General features: G+C 39.9%; 2 protein-coding genes across 2 annotated transcripts; both read left to right on the top strand.

Moving 5' to 3' along the window:
* The first annotated feature begins 1,752 nt into the window (after nt 1-1,752).
* pyroxd1 (pyridine nucleotide-disulphide oxidoreductase domain 1) lies at nt 1,753-9,454 on the top strand. Its single transcript, XM_084345193.1, has 13 exons — nt 1,753-2,069; nt 2,204-2,284; nt 2,446-2,565; nt 2,920-3,048; nt 4,248-4,321; nt 5,392-5,588; nt 5,712-5,809; nt 5,945-6,047; nt 6,146-6,261; nt 6,813-6,935; nt 8,340-8,477; nt 8,646-8,735; nt 9,172-9,454. Exons 1-13 carry the CDS (start codon nt 1,989-1,991, stop codon nt 9,328-9,330), a joined length of 1,509 nt encoding a protein of 502 aa, XP_084201319.1. The 5' UTR covers nt 1,753-1,988; the 3' UTR covers nt 9,331-9,454.
* A 1,988-nt stretch (nt 9,455-11,442) lies between these two features.
* etnk1 (ethanolamine kinase 1) lies at nt 11,443-25,028 on the top strand. The gene is made up of 8 exons (XM_084346376.1): nt 11,443-11,763; nt 13,247-13,506; nt 14,373-14,513; nt 15,848-15,990; nt 20,622-20,705; nt 20,788-20,948; nt 21,963-22,036; nt 22,251-25,028. Exons 1-8 carry the CDS (start codon nt 11,617-11,619, stop codon nt 22,321-22,323), a joined length of 1,083 nt encoding a protein of 360 aa, XP_084202502.1. The 5' UTR covers nt 11,443-11,616; the 3' UTR covers nt 22,324-25,028.
* The last annotated feature ends 535 nt before the right edge of the window (nt 25,029-25,563 follow it).

Raw genomic sequence — 25,563 nt, 5'->3', positions numbered from 1 at the left:
AAGCAGCATGGTTTCAATAATATGGTCAAGGACTCTTCAGCCTTTTCAGTGCATCCACAAAATCATCCAAGAGCACTTTTTATCAATAAAAAGTTGTAATGATGTTGGATACATTTAGTACAATCAGTGTTTTTTATATACAAACAGCACAAATTTCAAATGATAAAATTGTAATGGCAGTACTGTATAACATACAGTCATGTCATCCTGCAGGGGTTAGTCAGGGTAACGTAATAAAAATCAAGAGGGGAGGTATGACGCACAGCATTAACCTGTGTTTGATTACCAGTGACCTGATCATCTCAGACACTGACAGCAGTACTCCCATGCATGGTTAACACCGGCATAAAAGGTTTTTCAAAAATAGAACAAGTGCCGGCTTTTGCTGATGAATCCAAAAACAATGCAGCCATTATCCGCCAAACACCCTGACAGTCAATGGGGATCGTGTCAAGATCTGTCGACTGCTTCATGTAAAATCACAAATGGCACTGCACCTCAACTGTTATCTGCCGGTGAGTTGTTTACTGCATTAATGACGGCTGATGAATGTTTTGATGGAATTTTAGATCTGATTCACGACCCTGTGACCACATTAATCTCTGACATTAAAGATACAGTTGTCATCCAAATATAAACAGGGTTGGGTTGCCCTACCTCCAAAAGTGAAAAACAGAGGATTGTAACCTGCTCTATCACTGCGAAATTGATTTACTGCTTTTGAATCAATTTAACTTTTCAATATTCTCTGATAATAATAATAACATCATATCATTTTATTGTCATATTCTAAGGGTAAGTCTGTCCATCAATAGATACCCATAAACAACCTGTGTATATAGAGCACCTTATTGCATTACGCTGTTCCTTTCCAGTTCCTTTATCTTCATTCATACTTGACCACGAAACATTTCTGGAGCTTCACACCAAAACAGTGTTGCAGCATTCCCCTAAACAACTCAAGTAAATAGGGACTTGATTTAAAATGCAAAAATAAATAAATTAATAAATAAATTAATAAAAATAACATTTAAAAAAGGGTCAAATTAAAATTTTATGGATGGGTGGACAATATTTAAACAACAAGCAGGCCTTTTGACAACAGTCTTTTCATTTTCTTTACTTGATCGGCCTTTCTAACAGCAGACATTTTGACGTGCCATAGGAGGACAAGCTTGGTTACTTGCTTTTTTATTATTATTTTAAACCACCTTCTGACAGTTTTGCCAAGTTACACATTAGGAGGATTAGTAACTGCATGTAAATGGAATTCAGCTAATATTAATTGTAATATTTAGGCTACATATGTAGTATTCCTACTGTGCCATGTCAACATTTCTCTTGTGAAAGAGGTCTGTATTGTATTGTTATTGTTATCTTGCTTTGTACTTGTTTTTGTCATTTTGTTTTACAATCTTAATATTTTCCCTCTTACTGCTTTGTCCTTCCTAACACGGACACAATCTCAAGCATACCCGTAGCCATATATTAAACCAGTAGGGTTGTGACGCACTATATTTTTCACGACTAATTATCAATATTTAGGGTATCGTGTTTGTATATACCTGTATGCTTCTTGCTCCGTGTGTGAACTCTCTGTGAACATCATCGCTGTGATAAAGGTCAGTTCCAATTTTACACTTTCACTTTACTTATTTTACCCGGTCGTGCCTGTTTATTAAGCGCTTCGCTCAGTACGTGTGATATAACTAATTCCTTGCTGCTTGCCGTAGTTAATTGTAAACACGGAAGTGACGTTGCATCAGTGCTCTGTTGTCATGTGCTAAAGAAGCATTTAGTTAGCTAGCTATTACAAGAATTATCTAAGAGCATAGTGATACTTGCCAATTACTAGTTGGGTCTTAAGTGTTTCCTAACGAGTCCACACCGAGAGAATGTAACGGGAATGTAACTACAAAATTTAACCACATCCCTGTGTCGCAAAATGCAAGGGAGCTAGTGTTAGCTAGGTACAGTTTTCTAAGCAAATGATGGCAGATAAAAAGGAGAAAACATTTCAGTTCGTGATCGTAGGAGGTGGCATCGCGGGTGTGACATGTGTTGAGCAGGTGAAAAGCAATTAATTGTTCATGTAATAAATTACAAGTTAGGTGTATACAGAATAAGCCTGTTAATCTAGGTAAATAGGCTCTACAACCGTAATATGTGTCATGTAGCTATTAACCCAGATCTTTATTGACAGCTGTCATCCCAGATTCCGTCAGCTGACGTGGCTCTGATTACAGCAGGTGCCCATATCAAGGCAGTGACCAACTATAAACAGGTCAGGATGATAATGATGATGATGATGATGAACGTTGTTATACATACACAAATTATATGTGCACACTAACGACTGACAGTAAAGACTTGTTCTTTAAGTCATCCACAAAATAATGAAACTATTCAAACTTATGTTTTATTGGTTTGTTTCTCTCTGGCAAGATGTCCAAGACTCTGGAAGAGTTTGATGTTGAGGAGCGACCATCCAGTGTTTTAGAGGAGAAATTTCCCAACCTGACTGTGATCCACTCTGCTGTCAAATCAGTAAACACTCAGTCACATGTAAGTAGCTGTTTAGCAGAGGAGACATAACATAAAACAACAATTTTGTATTTTATGTTTTGTGAGGATGTTTTTTTCTGGATTGGTATATGACTAACAACTGTAAGTAACATGTAACACATGCTGTAAATCCCCTTTTAGTTCTTTGTGATTACAATGTTGTAATTGCAACAAAATTTATAGTGATTTCATGCAACAAAGCTCAACAAACTTTTTTTGGTGATCTGTCTAATGTCCCCACCTTGTGGACATTTGGTTGTAGCATGTAGTTTAAGTATAGTGTGGATGCTGATCAGACTCAAAGCTCGATATGAAAAATAAACAACTATTTCCAATTCTTCTGTCTATTCTTAGTCTTTTGAAACCGCAGATGGCCATGTCTTTGGTTATGAGAAGCTGTGTATCTGCAGTGGGGGCAGACCCAAGCTCCTAACCCAGGACAACCCTTATGTGCTGGGGATACGGGACACAGACAGCGCCCAGGTACAATCCCCTCTCTCCGGATGTTATGTATTGTTACTGACATGCAGGTGTGAAATTCCTGAAGACTCTGAACTAATAAGACCTTCTCATAGTAGCCAGAAACGTGTAAAGAAAAAGATGCTTCTGCTTAAGTAAAGTAAAATCCACAGCAGTGGGCCTTGACGCTGTGTATAAGAGTGCATCCAGTAACATCTTGACACCTGCAGCTGCTAATGTCTTTTTTGTTTTTTTAAATTTGTCTTTTAATAGGCAGCAACAGTAGATATAGTTCCCTAATTTGGAAATAGACATAGTCCAGCATGTTCTGATAATCTACAAATAATCTGGACTGAAAACCTAACTTCCTTCTCTTTTTTGACACCATTTCAAGACTATGACTGTAATAATATGCCTTCTCTTACAATTGATATTTTGTATGTATATTCTTAGTTCCATATGATTCAAATTTCCCTACTCACTACAGAAGGCTACCGCCTTTACCCTCTTTATTAGCTGCTTTATTAGCTGCTAATTTGGTTTTCTGTGATGTATATTGCGATATGAAAAAATGCACAAATTTTCACAAGATAAGTTTAATAGAGGCTATGCACATGATGGCACAGTAGGGAAAGTCACCATGGTTGCAACCACAGAGTGGCAGAAAGACTAATGAGTGGCAACATTGTTCATACTCATCAAGTGCTGCAATCTTAATGTTCAGCCTGAATCCTGCAAAAACACAACAACACACCTAAAATGTGAAAGAGCTGAGTTAATTAATGTGTAGTGACTATTGAACATGTGCACATTGTGATGTCAAAGCTGAAACAGTGTATTTTGCAGCCCTAGATCAAAGATGTGATGCAGAACATAAAGCTGGAAATAAATTAATAAACCCAAATAATAAACTATGTAAATACTTTACCTGGCTCTAGAACTCTGAACTCATAACTCTACAGGCGCTCTGTCTTATTTATATAATAATGAGACTCAAAACACTTTTTTTTGTTTGTTTTTTGGTAATATGTCTGTTTCAGATGTTCAGTTCAGTATTCAGTATCTTTCTGTACATTGTTGTACCTTGAGATGATAGCGTATGTCAGTGTCTTATATGTCTGATAAATGGAAAGAGTCTAAAAAAAAACATAATCTCTGTAGTCTGCAGGTGAAAAAACAAAACATGTTGATGCTTATGAGTTTTGCCTTTAATTGTGTTTCAGGAGTTTCAGAAGCGGTTATCCAAAGCAAAGACAATTGTTGTTGTTGGGAATGGAGGGATTGCCCTGGAATTAGTGTAAGTAAAAAAAAAATCACTTAGGTGTCACTTTTTAGGACAACGTGTGTCTGTGTTCTTTTTCCTTTGACAAATTGTTTTTGTTTCAGTTAAATTATGTGTGTTTATTCAGCTGAAGAGCATTGAGCCAGTAGTGAGCATTTACTCATGTACCGTACTTAAGTGAAAATTTGAGGTACTTGTGCAGTTTTGTACTTCTACTCCACTACATCTCAGAGACAAATATTGTACTTTTAACTCAATACATAACATTTGTCTGACAGCTTTAATTAGTTTTTACTTTTCAGAATACAGTTTTTCATACCCTTCCTGTGAAAACCACATATCTCCCAATTTGGTGATTATGAATTAGAATTTAAAAAATCTCTTTTTTAAAAAAGTAATAATGTTTCTTTTTTTGTTGAGGAAGTTCTCCTACTTCTCAAATTAAATACTGTTTTAAAAGAAAAATCCCTTGGATTTGTTTCTCAGGACAGTGATACTAATCACATAATGATCTTATTAAACATGATGCATTGCTGTAGATTAAACTACCCAACAGTATATAAAGTAGTAAGCTTAATAATTAATAATTAGCTTAACCATAAACACTTATATAGCAGTAAAATGCAGCATTGCATTATGATAGTAAAACACTGACAGGGACCATTTTTCTGCATGATCAGTACTTTTGCTTTTGATATTTTAAGGACATTGTACTGATAATACTTACATACTCTTACTTAAGTAATTTTCAAATTTTAATTGTAGTGAAAAGTTAATTTAGTGTGGTATTCATACTTTTTTTTTTGGCCTTTTTATAGCTTTATTTTGATAGGACAGCTTGAGATATGACAAGAAGCGGGGTTGGAGAGGGGGGTGTCTTGCGGCAAAGGGCCACAGGTCAGACTTGAACCCTGGGCCACTGCACCGAGGACTCAGCCTCTCTACATGGGGCGCGGGCTCTACCAACTGAGCTACTGTGGCGCCTCATGCTTTAACTTGAGTAAAAGATTTGAATACTTCATATAACATAACCAGTGTGTTCATAGATTATTCACTGTCAGTGTTTTCAAACATGTCCTGTATAGATTTGAGGTGGAGGGCTGTGAGGTGATCTGGGCTGTGAAGGACAAAGCCATAGGAAACACTTTCTTTGACCCTGGGGCGGCACAATTCCTTATCCCATCGCTGGAGGCTACCAAACCTGAAAGAGGTGCTCCCTGTAAAAGACCTCGCTACACCACGGAGGAACCAGCACCTGGAGGCTCCCACACCTTCACAGCAGGTCTTCATCATGGTTTATTGAAATTTCTTCTTATGCTACAGCATAATCTGTGCCAGGATCATCTCATTCTTGTTTTTCTTGATACAAAAGATTGCTTAGATGTGTCTGTGTGTGAATTTCCAGACAAACATGCCCGAGGACGTGGTTCTGGTCCGACGGAGACTGGCAGTGCCCTCGGTCCAGACTGGCATGAAGGAATAGTTCTTCGAGGAGCAGAGCAGGTGAGAATATTGTGCATCTTTGTTGCTGAATGCCTCTGTGCCTAAAGCACGGAGGTCTGCTTGGGAAGGATATCACCTTCTGCAAAGAAATCTGTATGCATCTTGACCCTCTTCTCCCTGCTGGTGTGAGCCCAGGTGTCCTGCAGAGTTTCAGTGGAATACCAGTGTGAGGTGGAAAAGATCTTCACCTCAGAGGAGCTGCTCAGTTCCCCGCAGCAAACACTCAGACCTGAGAATGGTGAGAACTAGATTTGCAGCTCTGACCGATCCTTTCCTCGCACCCCCCTCCTTTTTTTCCCTCCAACTTTTCATTCCTCAACCATTCTCTCCTCTCAGGGGGATCCTGGCCAGTTTACATCCAGCTGACCAATGGCAAAACGTTTGGCTGCGATTTTGTTGTCAGTGCCACCGGTGTCGTGCCAAACACGGAGCCATTTCTCCATGGCAACAAGGTAGAAAATGAGGAGAAGTAAGCTCTCTTGTGCCCCCTAATCTTTTTAATTGTGCCAACACTGTGAGTCTGCATCTTCTTCTGTCTGTTCACAAAGTTTAATGTTATGTAATGTCATTACGGAGGTCTAGCTACTTTTTTTATCTGCATTTTTGTAAGATACCTAATAGACATGCTCACACACAACCTTTGAGGTCCAAATACATGCACAAATTTGTTGGTAACATTTGCCACATAGATAAATATGTGGATTTGTCTTATAATAAAATAACTCTGCACCGTGTGCACTATTTGTAAATAGTAAAATAGATGCAGAAAATCATGCAGAGCACTCAGCAGTTGGGTGTTGATGCCTCTAGGTGTCACTAAAGGAGCTTTTATCACTCCAGTTCTAAGCTTGAAGCCATCTCATTGAAATGAGAGTGTAAATTCTACAGCAGAGTTTGAATTTCACTTTGTTTTTTATATTTGTCTCCCTTCTGTGAACATGTAGTCGTAATCATACATTGGTTCCCAGTGATGAGCCCTTCTTCTCTGGTTCTATGTATTTAGTTTGTGCTGGCAGATGACGGTGGCCTGCAGGTAGATGACCACATGATGACATCAGAGCCAGATGTATATGCTGCAGGTGATGTGTGCACTGCATGCTGGGAACACAGCCCGCTGTGGCAGCAGGTAAACTAACCCACCAGTCATTACATCAACCTGTGTAAATTTCCATTGTTTTCTTAGATTTAGCATCTTAGAATAGAATATATAGTACGTAGGACAACATACAGCGCTCATAGCTCAGCGGGATAGTGACTGATTATTTGCATGATGTCATCTTCCAAGTCTGGATACGTGCTAGTACAAAGAGCAAAGATCAAATATTCAATACGTCATCAATTCTCACATCCTGCCCGCTATTTGGCTGAAGCCATGTAGATTTGATTGAATTATATGATAAGTGTAACAGTTCTGATATGGTAGATTATTAATAGAAACTTAACTGGCTCTGTCATTAATCTTTAAACACATGCACAGTAACCCTACTGAACTTGAAAGATCAAACTTAATATACTTGACATACTGTAAATTAATAAGTCTGTTTTTGAATGTACACCCAGCAATTGAATTTACAGCAGGAAAATATCAAAGAATATGGAAAAATGTGCCGGATATTTTCATGTGCATCAGCACATTTAATAATTCACCAGTTAGTTTGTCTTTTAAGGAAGTAACTTAGGTCCAAAAAATAGGCTTGTTCCACACATTTCACATACAGATGTTTGACAAATTAAAAGAAAAACCAACATGAACTGAGCAGAACAACCTCAGTGCTCCTTGTTAAGACTGTGGAGCTCTATTGGAGTCAGAAAGACAGTCCTTTTTATTTTACAAGACAGTTTTATGTAAGCGTTAGCAAGCACCTCGTCTGAAGTGGTTGCATAAACTTGACCACATGTCGAGGGTTTAAATAACATATTCAAATCAATTTGGGATCTCAGGACTGCCAGATACTTGAATTACGCTCTATGGAGCCCTTTGCAGTTGCTGCAACGCTGGTTTGCTGTGAAGCTCCAGAAATGTTTTATGGACAACAAAACTTTACCTGACTTTCCATCAGCATGGGAATGAGCAGATAATGACTGAATTTTCATTTACGGGTGAACTTTTCCTTTAATTTGAAAATATCATTGAGATCAAGATTTCTTTTGCAAGAGAAACCTGAATGCAGCAGATAGAAAAAGGAAACAGCCCACCATACCAAAAAGTCATACAGCATCATAGACAATCACAGACATTACCATAGATTTGATGATAAACGTTTATGTCATTTGGCTTTATGCAGATGGTGGTCTCACTTTTGTGCAATTTTTTCATAGTTGTTCAACTGGGTGGAGACCTTGTGACTGTAAAAACCCATTCAGTGAGCCCTGATGCATGGAAGCATCTGACTTTCATTATGGTTTTCCCTTTAATGTGTCACCTTTTTGTATTTCCCTGCCCCTGGGGAAGACTGTTAAGGTGAAATCCAAGTTAGAAATCTGAATAAAACAGTGTTATATTTCCTGTGTGTGTGTGTGTTTGGTGCAGATGCGTTTGTGGACGCAGGCCCGTCAGATGGGCTGGTATGCCGGCCGCTGCATGGCGGCACATGTCCTGTCAGAACCCATAGAACTGGACTTCTGCTTCGAACTCTTCTCACACATTACCAAATTCTTCAACTACAAGGTGAGGGACATTTTACTGAAGGGGATGGAAGTCATTTAAGTTATAACCAATATGTTAATCATCTACTATCCAAAACTGTTTTCCATTACCTTCTAGACAATTGAAGGTCACTTCACAGTGTTGGTTGGTGTTTAAACTACTTCCTGGTGGTCCTTCCTCATTCCACAGGTGGTCCTGCTGGGAAAGTTTAATGGGCAGGGCCTGGAGCCCGACCATGAGCTGCTGGTACGCTGCACCAAAGGCCAAGAATATGTTAAGGTGATACAGAAGAGAACAACGTGTTCATACTCATGTGTGTTCATGGATCCAGTGTTTGTTAACAGTGGAGTCTAATTAACTTATTATTATAAAATATATAAATTTAATTATTTATGGCTCATTTATTTACATCGATACACTTAAAAAAAAGGATTTGTTATTTTACACACAAATGTAGTTTTTATGTAAGCAGTATTAAAATCTCAGCTCGTTTGTTTCCTGTTAGACAGGAATGCTATTTGAATCTTTGTAGCTCTGTGAAGGGAGCCACTGTTGCTGCTGATGAGCCAGAAGCAAAACAGGATCAGCTGATTATTTGTTAAAACTGTAGCTATCAAAGGAAAGTGTGTCATCACAATAATTTCATCCACTAGCAGGAAAACTCATCACATCCAGCTTCATTTTCACACACGTTCCCCCTGTATTTCTGTTCCAGGTGGTTCTCAGTGGAGGTCGGATGGTGGGAGCGGTGCTGATCGGGGAAACAGACCTGGAGGAGACCTTTGAGAACCTGATCCTCAACCAGATGGATCTGACCCCGTATGGAGAGGAGCTGCTCAACCCCAACATTGATATAGAGGACTACTTTGATTGAGTTGGATTATTATTATTTTTCCTGGTGATAAAAAATGAACGATGATCTTGGTATTAATGCACTTGTATATTTCAGAATATATTTTTGCTCTCAAATAAATTATTTTCAAAGCCAGGAAGACAAATTTAGTACTTGAGTGATGTGTTTAGAGAAGGCTTTGTGGCATGAAAATCCATCGCACTGTTGAAAGTGTTCAACAATGCATGGTGGTGAAAATCCTTTGGTTGCTATGTTGCCTTAGTGGCACTTGATCAAGTTTCTATCTAAACAGCAACTACGGCTCCTCCTGTGCCTCAGCAGACATTGTAACAATAGACATTATCAAGCTTGCACAATGCTGTCTATTGTTGCTCAGATATGTTGCTCTTGGGAATGTTGGTAGAAAAAAATCCACGTATGAAAAGACAAGAAACATAAGAAGTGAAGTGGAAAGACTAATCTCCATCGGCAGAATTTAAATGACTAGAAGAGGTCTCCCACCCATTTCAACTCACTGGTTTTGCCTGTAGGTTTGAGTTTTATAGGTTTGTGTTTTGTGGGTCACTGGTTCACCAACAGGAACCTGCCCACGTTGATTTATGTACTCCCATTGGCTGATAAAGGTTGACATGGCAACTTTGTGCTTTTACTCACTGAGCATTATGCAAACGAGTATAAGGCAACAAATAATACGCCTACAAGCAGGGAGGAGAACATGGAGGCGTGTTGCTGTTCTTTTCCTCTTCACAGCTGTGGTAATAAGTTATGAGTCTTGAAAGAGGCTGAACAAACACGGGCAATAAACATGAATAAAAAGTCTGCTTTTCCTAAAGACCTGCTGATAAAGACTCGCCAGGAAAGATCAGCCCTGTCCATTTAGCTCAACTGGAGCTGCTCAACTGGCCAACAGGAAATGACCCACATTGGGCAGCTCTCGCGAGTATAAGTGTGTACCTGTGTGGGTGGCGAGGAGGGTGAGTCAGCACTGACCACAGTGACACAAACATCAAGATAAAGTTCAAGTCTCTGTTGGATACAGAGGCTGCTAAAATGAAGGGTAGAACAACTGGTCCAATGAGATGCCATGTAGTGTTTCACACTGTATGTTGCCAAGCAAGTCAGATCTGTAATAAGATGGTCGCCGGCATACAACAGACGTTTCTTGGCAAACTGTCCACAGCATACAGGTTTTGTAAATTGGAAAGGACCTATCATTGCCACAAGGAAATATTGGCTTGAATTGTTCATGACATGCAGTAACTTTAGTAATGATATACACAATTCATTCTGATATTAGGTTTGTAACTGATTCAGCACACTGACTGACAAGCATCTATGATTAATCAGTCAGTCCCAGTTTGGATTTGAAGGGTTAAATCTTGGGACACTGGTCATCATGGGCCCACAATAACAACTTGATTTCACTCTTTGAAGATAAATCACATGTTCTAACACTGCCTGTCATTCAGTTCATATCTATGAAAAATAAAAGTGTAGGTTTTTGCTGAGGTGCGCTTTTCCAGTGTGTTGTTTTTACACAAATAAGACTGGGGACTCGTGTCAGACATGAGGGATAAAAAAGACCTTTTAACTTAATTATATGAGGCCAACGACCAATAAAAGAAACAGAAACACATGTCTTCATAAAAACATGAACTTTCTCTTTTCTCCTTTCCAGCTAACACATGAGATGTGTGTATGTGACTAGAAAGGTGGATTAACTGGAGTTAAAGTGGATTTACCCTCTCCGTGACGAAAGTCAGGCTGGCTTCACCAGCTCTGACATTTAACGCTGAGACTTTACGCTTATTTCATTCAAGCAGATTACGGATGTGACGTCATCTGCCTGGCGAGGTACTTTTGCAGTACGTGTGCGCTTGCTTTGTTCACCAAGGACAACGGGCTTGAGTTACCATTGATACACTTGATTTATCTCTTTGGTTTTTTGTTGTGTATACATCTGATGTCATTTTGTTTTTTTGTTTGTGTTTTTGCGTCAACATTATTCTAGTCTAGAGATTACTTATCGCATTACGATATTTTTTGTGATTAAACCCCGCCCCACGGTGCACGCTGACACTTTGAACACGCGCTCCTATTGAGTCATTCGACTACCAGCATGCATCGGGAGTGCATTTTTTTTCCTCTGGTGGGTGGGTTTTTTTGAGAGGCGTTGCCGCACACCGAGTATTCACGTATTATATACCCGCTGCTGTACACGCATTTTCATAGATTGCGCATTTCGCCGCCGGGTACTGCACAGTAATTGTAACAATCTAAAATATTCAGAGAAATACGCATTCAGCCATGGCTAACTACATTCACGTCCCCGACGAGGCTCCCGCTGTTCCCAAAATAGATGTGACAGTTGACGAGAGCGACTACAGGTCCGGTGCACTGAAGCTCATCAAGGAGCTGAGACCGAGCTGGAAGCCATCCGAGGTCAAAGTGAAGGTGCCGTTTATTTAATTTGACAATTTTTTACTGTAACTCTGCTCATTGTAACATGTCTCCTCATCCACATAGCTTGAATTACCTCTTTCTGTGGCGTTGAAGTCGTCTAAAAGCGCGAGAACTGGCGTAAGCTAGCAGCGTGTTCCCATACGACAGAGCCGATTTAGCTAATATTCACGATTTTTTTTTTTTTTTTTTTAAACAGAGAATGACACTACCAGAACTAGCTAATAAAATGGCAGCACAGGCAGCTAAAACCAAACGAAGTAAGCTCGTGACGATAAAAACGCTGCTGACACCCACAGACAGATATTAGGTAATTGCTTGTTCTCTGTTACAGCTCCGAAGACACTGCGGTTTTGTTTTAATCCTGGTTAAGGTTAATGTTTTGCAAATAGCATCTGCGTCAGCTCGGGTCACGGTCTAGCACTGGGAGTTTCTCTCCGCTCTTGGCGCAGCCTGCTAGACAACCCTGTTCATATGCTACAACATTGAAGTTAAACATTATGTGCACCCTGTGAGTGTTATGTAAGTACCAGTGGTCTGATAGGTAATGAAAGACGAGAGCGGCAATTTAGCTTGGAGGCTGCTGTGATACAGATATAGGAGTGTCTGTTATCTGAGCCCCAAATTATCATCCTGCTGCGCCCCATTTACAGAGTTTCTAGAATTTAGAAGATTAATGGGGGTGATCCGCCACTCTGTAAGTACAGGCTACAGATTGGTAGGGATTTCTGTAAACTTCTGGAAGAAACACAGATTAGACCCAGACTAGTAGAGCATGACTATAGGCTATTCTATGCCTTTAGTTTTTAACATAAGTGACCCAATCAGGACTCAAACAGAAAATATTAACTTTACATTGTCCTTGAGAAAAACAATGAGACATGCACTCAGCATTACAGCCTGGGCAGATAACCAGAAACAGTTCATTTTTTTTCCATCTCCAGTAATAACATACTTGGGGGTGTGGCTCCACTTGGTAAACACAGTGAGAATAGGAGCTGGTCACATGCTTACCACCCTTTGCCTGTACTCATCAATGAGAGCAAAGTGGGAACTCAGCGAATGCCTGTCATTGCTTCTTCATGCAAAATAAAATTCCTTACAGTCCTGTCATTCTCAGTCAATCGCTTATAGAGTGAACAATTAGGGCTGGTATGTTGGCACCACCACCCCCCCTCACCTCTCCCCAAAAATGTTCCCAGCTTCACAGCACTGGCAGTTCAGCCTAAATCGAACCAGACAAGCCCTCATTTTTCGTGGCTACATTCGTTCCTCGTCTCCTTTGTGTTTTTACTTTGCCAGATCTCAACCCTTTCAGAAGTTATGTAACACCAAAAACAATGTCGGTTTTCAGGCACAGGACTAAGTAGGATAATGTGGAGGATGGTCATCTGACTGTAGGCGTCAAGCTAGATTCAGATTTTCGTTTTTCCGTGATTCACCTGTTCTCCACTCTTTCCTCTGTTTGTGTCTGCAGTTTTTCACAGATGGAATAACCAATAAGCTGCTGGGCTGCTACGTGGGTGCAGTCATGCAGGATGTGGTTCTGGTTCGCATTTATGGCAACAAAACTGAACTGTTGGTTGACCGGGAAAATGAGGTGAAAAGTTTCAGGGTACTACAAGCACACCGCTGTGCCCCACGCCTATACTGCACCTTCAACAACGGCCTGTGTTATGAGTTTCTGCAAGGAACTGCCCTGGAGCCTGAAGACATTCGCAGCCAACCTGTTTTCAGGTAAGAAAATGCCTTGTTATGCAACAAGAATGTTCAAGGATGTTTCGTGAACTTTGTTGACTTTATCTTAGGTTTGTCACCTGTCAATGCCTAGCACTTTGAAGCCAGCCGTGCATGCTTGACAGACACGGCAATCAAATTTATGCAATATTTATTTGCATATATGTGGTGAGCAGACTTGAAGTGCCAGTTCTGTTTCACTCACAAAATAAACACCATTGCACAGCTGCTCCTATTCAGTTCAGTCTTCATATACTCAGTATGGAATGATTCTCCCAGGGTGATGCAGTAACAACAATCAAAATTCATATTCATATTTGTCATATCCATTACCTTAAAGGTCTCATCAAAAAGTTTCAACCAACAAATGAGAATCTTCATGAACTGGAACCTATTTGAAATGATAATATACACAGATGTTTTTTTCAGAAGTTTGAAAGTAGTTTAACTTTTGCAGTTTCAACAAATGGGTAATTGCATGGTCAAGTAATTATTTTGGTTTGAAGACCAAAGCTTAACTGTGAATGCTAAGATTAAGTTGAAAGACAAAGCACTTGTGGAAGATAACTGAAGTAAAATTATTTTTTGTAAGAGACAACAAATTAAGCAAAACAAGTTGCATTACATTGGTATTATCTCTAACTGTATCCTAATAATATTTTGCTAAAAACATTTTTTTTGTAACCTCAATCTAGTCACCATTGTTGTGGTTTGTTTACTTATTGACAAGAATGCACGCCTTTCCAGTTCAGAAAACATGTAAATTATTTTTTTCTCCTTTACACCTGAATTCCTTGACTGGAGGCCAGTCGCATATTGCTGCTCTAAGTCAAGTCTTCCCATTTTCTGTCTTTTTTACCTTACAGGCTCATTGCCAGGCAGCTGGCCAAGTACCATGCCATCCATGCCCACAATGGCTGGGTGCCCCAGTCCGATCTGTGGCTGAAGATGGGCAAGTACTTTGCTCTTATCCCCAAGTACTTAAAGGACCCTAAGCAGGACGCCAGGTGAGGCCATATTGACGTATATAATCAGCACATAGACTGTCAGACTTTCTTTCTGCTGTTGCCATTACTATGTTTCAGTACATTAATCAAAGTTTAAAAGTGTAATTCAGTTTCATTCTCACAGTCCTGGCTGTTTTAGAACATTTTGTACAATTTATGACTGATCTACAGGTTAAGAGGTTTAAATAGCCTATTTTTAGACAAATAAAGATTGCATAATAGCACTTAGACTTAAATAAGTCACCACCAAATTAAATAAAAAAATGGGAGCATACTGTAAGGGAAAATATGGGTTCGCATCTTGTATATTTCTGTTATCAGTTATCTCCACGTAGAGCCATGACCCTCGACCTCTCTTATGAGTGAGTCACAAATCGCATGTGCCATGTCACACAAGAGTATCTATTATCAGCAATGTCTCACAGGAGGAAGGAGGACATACTCCACAACCTCAGCAGGTATGACCTCACTTTATAACTATGGCATTCCTAAGTGATAACACAACAGTGTGAATGGAGTTGATTTCTCCAAAACACCATGAAACATACAACATGTTTGAAAATTGCGTTGGCAATAACATCTCCCTTTATATGTGTTGGCATCCAGGACAAATACAAAACAAACATTGACTTTGCAGGCTGTTGACTTCCATGGAGGCTGCCAAATATTAATGTTATAAGAAAATACGCTGATAAAGACTTCTTAAAGACAGTGACACGCAGTATGCCCAGAATGACCTGCGCCTGTTGATGACTAAAACAAGTAGAGGCAGGCAGGAACTGTGGTTGTAAGTAAGCTGTGGTGAGGACTTCAGGAATGTCATAAAATCTTTTATTTAGTAGGTTTTAGTTGACTTTTTCTAAATGAATGAAGGTCTTTATTGATTATTGTCAAGCATGTTCCCATTGTGCTCAAATTAGATTTTTGTAAGTCACCGCTGTTGTCAGATTTTGTGCTACTTGTGTATTTGCAGTTAAATTAACTAAATATTATATAAATAAGCAGCTCTGTGCCCAGATCATGTGGTTTCTTTGTTGGGGATTCATTTTGGCTTGGATTGTGCAATCAGGAATGAACCACCTTTCTTTTTTCCTCTGTTTTTGCCTTATAAATTGATTTGCCCAAAACTCTTCTGTAAAGTTAAAGTTCATTATTTGTTTCCCTCTCCTCCCTTCTCACGATTCTTATTTTCTGTTCCTATTTTACCTCTATTTATACGTCTACTTTCAGGTTCCCCTGTACTGACTTTACCTCCTTCTGTCCTTCTATTAATACTTGCAATGCTCCTACGTCTTCCAACATACTCAGCCTCTTTGACTCTGTGACCCCTCCAGGTTGAGAATGGAGGTGCCCAGCCCACGGTGCCTCCGAGAAGAGCTGCTGTGGCTCCAGCAGAGCTTGTCAGTGCTGGGCTCCCCCGTAGTTCTGTGCCACAACGACCTGCTCTGCAAAAACATAATCTATAGCCAGGAGGCAGGTGAGTATTGACTGCACACGTGTAGTCATAGACATTACTGTGTGGCTGAATTGTGTCGTAGTGTGAACTGCATTGGTCCCCGCACTCAGGTAGGATTGCATTACCTGCACTTCCTCAACGCTAGTCACATGCTTCACCCATTGTCAGTGTTTGCATTGGGCTGCAGGCGTAGAATTAGAACGGCCAGAAGAGACAGTCCTGTTATTTTCTTGCTTTATTTTGCTCTAGATGGAATCCTCATTCCAATGAAGCACACATGACACAGATTAACATTGATTAATAGAAATTGGAGGATTGTGCATTTGCCTCCAATAAATTTGGCAATGGAGTGTTACAGCAATTCATCTCTTACTGATTTTAGTTTCCCAGTTTTCAATTTCCAATTATTTTTAAATCCTTGGAGGCCCTCTGTAATAGGAACCAGTGGCCTTTTTCTGAAGATGTATTCAATTTGGATTTCATCCTTTTTCCGAAAATCTGTCTAATCTGTCGTTCTAATTCTGTGATGAAAACTTAGGACGTAAACCACTGTTATCAGCCTGAACAACCAATACCATTACATCATACCACATGCCAAGTCTCAGTTTTATTGACAGCACATTTCTTTGGTGCTTTATCAATATTGCTGTTTTTTTGTTTGTTTTTTTAATAGTGTAAATGTCAAGCAACCTGTCCTCAAGCAAACTTATTAGTTTAGCATTGTCTTGTAGCAGAGGAATGGCGAGAAAGAATAAGACAGTGGAGGAGAAAAGTACAGGGTGTTTTTAATGTATGTTGGAGGTGGGGTGGGGGTGTTTTAAGAGCTGTCAGTCCCCTCGTCGTTTATAGACGAGGGGTGGGGCCCTTCTCATAGCTCCTTGTGTCTAGCCTTTCTCCCCTAGGAATGACAGCCGAGGCTGTGGCTGCCCTGCGCCGCCCTGCACTGGGGAGGCAATGGAGAGAGACAAACCTCACGCACCCCTCGGCTCTGAGGGCCCTCGTGTAGTCTGCCCACTGCTCAGGCTAATCGGGATGTGCTCATGGCAGCAGTAGGAGCCACGTTACCTATTTATTACCCTCCAATGCTACTCCACTGCCCACCAGTTGTCATTCTGACAGTAGCTTGGCTACTGACGATGCTGGTTATTTATTACATAACTGTTTTTATGTTTTGCTGTAAAACTACTTTCCGTCACTGCTTCTTATATCGCAATTTTCATTTCATAGCATCAATATTTATCACTGGTCTGGCCATCTACGTGAAGTAATATATCGGGTGATATTCTGTATTTTCTTAATGTCAACAATAAACATGAAAAAATCAAGAACGACATTGAATTGATCCAACTAACAAGTAATGCCTGTCTAGCTTATTCCTGTATGATAAAGAGTTCCATTGTTGTCCATGACTATTAAAAAAAAACAGTGAACCGCACTGTTTCACTGGCTGACATCTTCAGTCACGTTGTGAGTTTTACACACTACTTTCAGTCAGTGTTACACACTGTCCTGCTACTAATAAATAGTCATTAGTGCACCAAATGTGTATTGGTCCGCAGCGGAAAATATTCCGAAAGAAATGTACTGTTTGAGTAACATTTGCTGAAACCTACAATGCAAATATTTCAAATTCTCTTTAAAAAATTTCAAATTAAGGTGATGAGATGTGACCGCTTTTTGTGTAGAGATGTGTCTTCAGAAGGAATGTATACGATGTGGCTGAGAGCAAAAGACAAGCTGGGCAAGTTGGCAAGTACCGTGAGATTTACTAACTTAAACAGGTCTTTTCATCGGATTTGCTGACATTAACAAATATAAAATATCATCAGCCTTATACTTGAAACATGCTTCTGCAAAAATGCGGGGAAATACCTTCGCCACACAGAAAAACAGTTTGTGGTGAGCTGTGGTTAACAAGAGATGTGGACGTGCAGACCTGGAGAATCTCATTTGAATCCGCTCATAAAAGAGGTGATTTGTTTCACTGGAATTGGCCCAACTCCCAGCGTGAAACTTTCTTAAATGTATTTAGTCAGTTGTGACAAATACAACATTGCCCTGATTGCACTCATGAAGTCTGCGCACAAGATATTTGCAGGCTTGCAGAATCATGTTTCAGGTTTCAGTGAGTACAGCTGAGGTTATCAGTACTTCTCTGGAAGTATTATTGATTGAGTAGAAAGGAATTTTCCTATATCCCAGTACCTCTGGTGTAATCAAATATCTCAACAATGACAACACAACAAGACCACACCTACAAATGACAGTCACAGTGGAATGAATACCAAAATAGTCCAGGGATTTCAGCTCCAAGCCATAATTCCTGTTTTTTGACCACACCCACTGAAGCTGTCTAAACTCTTGTTGGAGTAAACTCAATCCCTATGTACTTCCAGCTCTTTGTTCAGTTGACAAACTGACTCGGCATGTAAAGAGACTGAACAGCTACCAGGCTGCTTCCTGTCATGTGTGCTCTGCTGTTTATGCTGTAGTTGAAACCACTTGTCTGCCAAATGCAACAGCAGACACCACCACTTCCTGTATCGATAAAAACGGCATTGGTATCGGCTCAATTATTTTTGTCAGGTTTTTTTTCAAATATACTGTTAGAAGTTTAAAGTGCTGTATTACTTCTTTCTTTTTGTCTCTGAGACTCCAATACAGGCTGCTTTAGTTTCCCTGCCCTTCTCGCTTTCCTCAGATGTTTGCAGAGACCAAAAAAAAAAAAAAAAATTGCACACTTTACTTGGGCCCAGAGGGCCACAAAATCTGCAGCTCAGCAGCTAACAGGAAGCCTCTCGAAGATTGTCATTTGCAGAAGCGGCAGAGGTGTCACGCTATTGGGTTCACAGTGGACCAATGGGAAGGAAGCATTGGAGGGGTGTGTTGCAAGTTGAAGTCAGGGTTGCAAGTGTGAGGGAAGGACTAGAAAAGGAATGGGAATTTGGCAGTGGGGCCTGATGTTTTGACACTGTGCGTGGGAGCAAGAATGGATAAAAGAGAAAATATATCAGTGAGAGAGTGAGCATGTGTGAAAGATGTGTTTGCCCCAACCTTTTCATCTGCTGCACAGGGGGGGCTATAGCCACTGCCTGGAGGTGTTCAGTTGTGTCCCGCTAGGACCTACACGCCGGCTGGTAACCCACCTCAAAGTGTCTTTCTCTGTAGTCCAACAACACCACCTCAAAGACTAATGTTCCACATGTTAGGGCAGATAAATTAGCCAAAACAAACCAGTAGATTTAAGAGTAGAGACATTTAGTCACATGTATTGTTTTCCAAAATTCCACTTCTTTTGTTAATGTCTCTGCAACAACGGGCTTGTAAGTAAGGGTTTGTATTTTGAGATCAGGTGCTTCATGACTGAATGCTTTCCTCTTTGTTCATTGTTATTGCTGACACTACATATTTCCAGTGGCCCAAAAATACACTCAGACAGCAACACATTGTTTGACCAGTCCTCTCCATGTTTTAACATCAGTTTTAAAGTTACAAGTAAGGTTGCCTAAACTATTGATACTTTTTCAGTACATGTTTGTGATTATCATTTTTTATGCTAGTATTGCACCGTGACAACCTTAGTTACAAGCAGACGATAAGCTGTAAGCCAATAATGTAGCACTCTTGCCTGTGCGTTCCTCACAAGACTAGTCGTGTCCAGAAGGTTTAGCGTGTACCTAAGAGCTGTAACTCCAGTTGGCTCAGTTCTCAGAGCAATATCAAACAATGTGTTGCTGTACATTTGCTTTGGCAGCTCACTGTGCTTTTCTACACAACGCTTTAGTGTCTCTTTGTATTTTACTATCTTCCTCCCTTTGTCTCTCTGCTTTCTTTGACCTTCTCTCTTTTGTTCCCTTTCATTTCTTCAAAACATAACTTTGCCTTGGACATTTTTCCTTTTATTCTGTGCATGTATCCAAAACAAACATTGTCTGAACAGCCAGATGTACTCATTTCTTCCTTAGCTATTTGTATGTGTTCCATGTGTTGCATCAGGATTTGCATCTCTTTTCATCTCTAGCTAATCTGTCCCAGCTGCATATTTTGTGGTCTTGTGAAAGAAGGCTGGTAACTCGGTTACTGGGACATCTAATCTGTTTATTTAAATATCACAGGAGATTGGCGGCTCAGCCTCCAAGATGCGCAAGCTATCTAATACGTTCTCTATTTTTCCTCTTTTTTCCTTGTCGTCTAATTATACCTAATTAGAATGGCAAATACAACCTAAAAGCAAAAACATCCACACTTCTACTTAAAAAGAGCCTTCATTGTGTATACACATTGACTATGACTTCCTTAGATCTTAGCAGCATGATTCTATTTGTCCCAAACAGCCTTACAGTGCATGTGTAGGAAGTGTTTGTCAGCAGTTATTTTCATACTAGTCGAAATGTGTCTGTCTTACTTCCCTTTTATTTAACTTTCTGTGCTGAAGTCTCCCTCTCTGATCTTCCTTTCCCTCAAAATGCAAGCTCTTACTCCTGCCCCTGTTCGCCTAACTGGCCAGCCAGTCCAGTCAGACAGAGAAGAAGTTACAGTATGAAAAGAATATAAAGCCTTGACATTCAGAGTAGTCAAAGGGAAAAGACAACATAATCATTTTGTGTCTGCTTCCTTTGTCTCTGTCTAAACAACACTGCTTCTCTTTCCAGGCAACGTAAAGTTCATTGACTACGAGTATGCTGGGTACAATTACCAAGCCTACGACATTGGGAACCATTTCAATGAGTTCGCTGGTAAGTATTTCTTGTACTACTTGGTGAGTGTATAGTGTTCACTGAAATATGAGTGTTTAAGTCGAGTGTTTATGTGTTGCAGGCCTGAATGAGGTGGATTATAGTCACTACCCAAATCAGCCCTTTCAGCTGCAGTGGCTTCGCTCCTACCTGGAGGCCTATAAGGAGCACAAAGGCCAGGGCTGTGAAGTGACTGACAGAGAGGTGGAAGTTCTTTATGTCCAAGTCAACCAGTTTGCCTTGGTAAGCATTTGTATTGCACATGCATTATGAGCTAGGGGTGCAACTAATTATTACTTTCATTATCAATTAATCTGCCAGTCATTTTCACGATTAAGTGATTAAGACTTTAGTCTATAAAATTGAAAAAAATGCTAACACAATTTCCCTAAAAAAGTGATGTCTTCAGATTGCTCCTTTTGTCCAACCAACTGTACAAAATCCAAAGATTCCACATTTGCTATCATGAATGATCAAGAAAAGCAGCACATTCTCACATTTAAGAAGCTAGAACCAACATTTTTACTTAAAGAATGACTGAAACAATTAATTATCAAAATAGTTGCCAATTTTTTCTTAATTGTTGAATCGACTTATCATTGCAGCTCTATTATAAACCACGTTGGATTATAGTACATCTGCATCTGACTAGTCTTTATGCTTAAGTCTTGATTTATAAAGACCAAGATGGCGACAGTTTCTGATTGGTAGATAGCAGGAAGTCGCAGTATTATGCTTTTTCCCAATAACACTCAAAATCAAACTATTGAAATTCAACAGTTGTAGAGCACAGTAATAATCTGGTGACTCTTTCTGGGTGAATTTTCCAGGCCTGCTGCCAGGTATCAGGTCAGCAAACATGGATTATAAAGTGTGATGTGGGTTAAACAGAGCAGAGAGTGATGTGGGCTATAAAAACCTGCGCTACCTGCTCTGAATATGAGCGAACAATGTTTGTGATGTGCTTGCTGATGTGGCCACCATACGGGAGGCAACTTAATGACAAGTGGTAACCCTTGTGAGGTTCGGCGCTCTCCCCTGAGCCACATTCTGCCTTGTTTACTGTCAAGGGGAAAAGAGGGCAGCGTGGAGGATGGGCAAGTGAAGCAATTGTATTTCTGTGTCAGCTATTTGGCGTTGTTGCCATAGGGCTTTGTGCTTGACTGAGCTGTGTTGGGTAATTAGAAATGACATTTACTTTTAGACAGCGAGGACATGTTAATCATTTTTGATGCTCTCTTCCTCTTCTGTGTCTAGGCGTCTCATTTCTTCTGGGGTCTCTGGGCTCTGATTCAGGCCAAGTTCTCCACCATCGACTTCGACTTCTTGGGGTACATCCATCTTGAAATAAACCACTTAAACACACTTTATTTAATTATATGTAATCACATGTTTAAGAACAAAACGCAAGGCATCCAGATTAATGTTATGCATGTCATCTCAGTGCACAGTGTGTTTAAACAGCCTGATATCTAGCTAGTATGTCACGTACGTTTATATCTTATCTCTGACTCTGCTCTTCTCCCCGTGTGTCTCTCCATTCAGATATGCAGTCCTGCGCTTCAATCAGTACTTCAAGATGAAACCGGAGGTAGCTGCGCTGAACTTACCAGAATAAAAGCCCCCGCCCCCTCATCTTTTTTTGCTCCTGCTCTCCCTGCCTTCCATCCTGCTCTGTGCATCGTGACGACTGCAGAGCGCCCTCCTGGGCCAAATGTAGGGAAGAGCCAGACTGAGAGTCTGTCCTGTTCAGTGCCTGCAGGGTCCCCTCTACATGTCCTAAACTCTATAGATTGAACAGACCACAAATTGTATCCAACATCTGCTGTCACATCTTTAATGTGAAGCCCACATAACTGAATTTAATGTGGTCGTTTCAGTTATTCTAATACCAATTATAACATTACCATGAATGCAGCTTTATAAATACATCATAGGTGGAATGTCACCACCTTTACAACCAATATATAGTAACCACCTACCTGACTGACAGGTCGCCCAAACACTAATCTGAATACCTGGAGACACCGTCCTCATATGCACATCCATGGGGGGAAAACCCTCGAGCGCCAGCCCAGCTAACGACCAAATTTATAACGACATGATGGCAATACAAAGCCTGCTTTGTTTGCTGAGGAACCAAGATGAAAGAAAAACAAAACAAAAAAGAAGAAATGCCAACATGGAAAGGCCAGTGCTGTCGCGCGTCCCATGTGACATTAGCCACAACACACAAAAAAAGTCGGCTTGTGGCTTGCCTTGTGACTCTTGTTTTCACCCCTATTTTCATTTTTTCAAGTCATTGTCGCTGGGTAGTTTGGTGAGGGCTTGTTTGTTTTGGCTTTCTTTACTGAAAGTATAAACATGGAGTTGTAGGAAAGCATCATGTGTTTACATATAATCTCTCTTAGTTAAATAGTTGAGCAGTCTTTTGTCTCTTGGGAGATTTTCACTGTTCTGTACATTTCATGCTTGTTTTGACACTGTTTTTGTCAGAATCTTTATTGGGGACAAGCTTGCATCTCACTGTAATTTGAACATTCCATGTTCATACTGGTAGACAGGAAATTTGGTTGTAGTTCACGTAAGTCAGCAGTGTCGGGGCCTTCAGATTCACAGTGACATTGACTGCGCAAGATGCTGTACAAAACAGACCAAACCATTATATTGTCTGCTCTATGTCAGGGAAAGTTTAGGAATCTTCTTTAATATTACAAAACACTATTGATCAGGTCTAACCAGACTGACCATTTTTATCACACTTACAGACCAGTTTTCATTTGCTTGTTGTCATATGGCCTTGCTTACTGTCGCATTGCTGAGCCACTGTTGGCATTCATCATTTGAAGCGCCCCATGTTGAAACGAAGGTCTGTAATGAAGTGGAATTTAGGCGAAAAGAAAGTGGAGTTGATCGTCTCAACTGAGTTAGGTTTGAGAACATGTAATGAAAGTCAGCTGTAAGTGGGACCTGAGGAACAAGAGCACCATCTTGTGGAGAAAAGAAAACTCTGGCTGCTGTCAGTAACTGTTCTTGATACTCACCATTGACCTTCATGTTAAATGTTTTTAAAATGAGCTTTAGGAGGCCCTTTAAAAGCTTGAATAAGTTCATCTCCTGGTTACTTTAACACGCCTACACCAAAGTGCTGACATTTGTTTTATGCTTGTACATAATGCACACTGTATAATTTTCCATGTAGCACAAAGAGAACTAGAATGACAGTTATATAGACTTTTTATACTTATTTAAACGGAAATATTAATGCAGAGGTTTTTGTGAGCTTGTGGATGCAGCGACAGATGACTCTTGGGCAAATGTAGCAAATAAAAAACCTTCAAGCACTTCATTTTTTGCATCCTGAACAAGTTAAATAGAAAGGTCACATGTAAAATGTGGTGGGGCAAGTTTACTTGTTTACTCCAGAAGGGTTTGCCCAGGTGGTCTGTAGCAAGTTTGCAAAGTTCTGTGAAGAGACCATTATTGACAAAACTGGACTGTGCACTCCTGTTAACACTCCTTTACAGTAGTAGCCAAGGAGTAGACATTCAAGTGTTTATATTCCTGTGAGCCTGTGAAAGCCTATTTTGTACTCACGTTTCGGAAGTTTGAAGGTTATGCCTATAACTTCACTTCTGTCTTTAATTCAGTGTTGCGTGTCTTTCATGCAGGTGAAGTAAGATGGAAGAAAAAAGAAGTAGTTTGAGTCGCACCTTATATGAATCTGAAATGTGTGTACACCGGATTTTAACATATGTGAAAATCTTCCATAAGTGTATTTAATGGTAAACGGTTTGAGCTATGTTGGAGGAACATGTCAAGTCTGTGAAAGATTGTTTTCTGTCTGTTAGGCCAAGTTTACACATAACATGCATAATTGAATACACTGTAAAACTTGACTACCACATAATCAGAATTATCAAAAAGTTAAAAAATTGTACCACAGAAATATTTTCTCTCGGCTCAATTTCCCCATCAATCTGTCACTGTACATCTCACATAGGTCATCTTAGTACTGCTAATAACACGAACCTCCTTTATTTTACAAGTGTGTGTTTCATATTTTACATTGTAAAAAGCCTGTCCTCAAATCTCTCTGGCCACTTTAACATATGTTTATATGTACAGTAAACAAATGTAATAATATCTCTGCGTGTCCTCAAATGTGAATGAATGTACATAGAGGGAGTCATTTTATTTTTTTTGTTTTCTAGAAGTTGCATTAAAGTGAATAGTTGCCTGGGGTAAGAGATGAAATAATAAAAAAAAAGACATTTTCAATACTGTAAACAACAACAAAATAATAAAGTCTATTTACCCTTATCTATCTGTGTTTTATGTTTGTTTTTTGTCTGTTGAGGTGCGATACAGGGAGTAATGCAGATTTAACAGTTCAAATCATGGTAGAGGCGTTGGCAAGCCATAATAATTTAATGTATTAAAGACCAAAGCAGCAATAATTTTAATTTTGTGTGAATATGTGTTTTTTATATGTTTTTATATGTTTTTAGACGCTTATTTCGATGTTGTGCCCATGTCTTCCTCACATTTCACCCAGCTGATTTGAGTGAAACAGCGCCCCTCTGGGCTTATTGATAAACTCCAGATAGTCGGCGTGGTCAAAGACGGCATTGCACCCTTACTGGAGCCTGCCAATGGGAAAGGTTAAAAGAGAAATTGCCTCCTCCACTTCAGAGCTGAATGGATAGCTACCTGGAATTATGACACGAGTCGTACATGCGTCGCTACCAACAATATAAAAATGCATAAAATAAATTAGTTTGTAGTTAGCTTGTTGTCCAGAACTGCTAATGATATAATAGCAACTTCAATGTTTTGCTAGTTAGCTAGCAGCAAT

The sequence above is a fragment of the Pagrus pagrus genome, assembly GCF_965226575.1.
Source record: "Pagrus pagrus genome assembly, chromosome: 23".
NCBI lineage: Eukaryota > Metazoa > Chordata > Actinopteri > Spariformes > Sparidae > Pagrus > Pagrus pagrus.
This window is presented reverse-complemented; position numbering and strand designations above follow the sequence as displayed.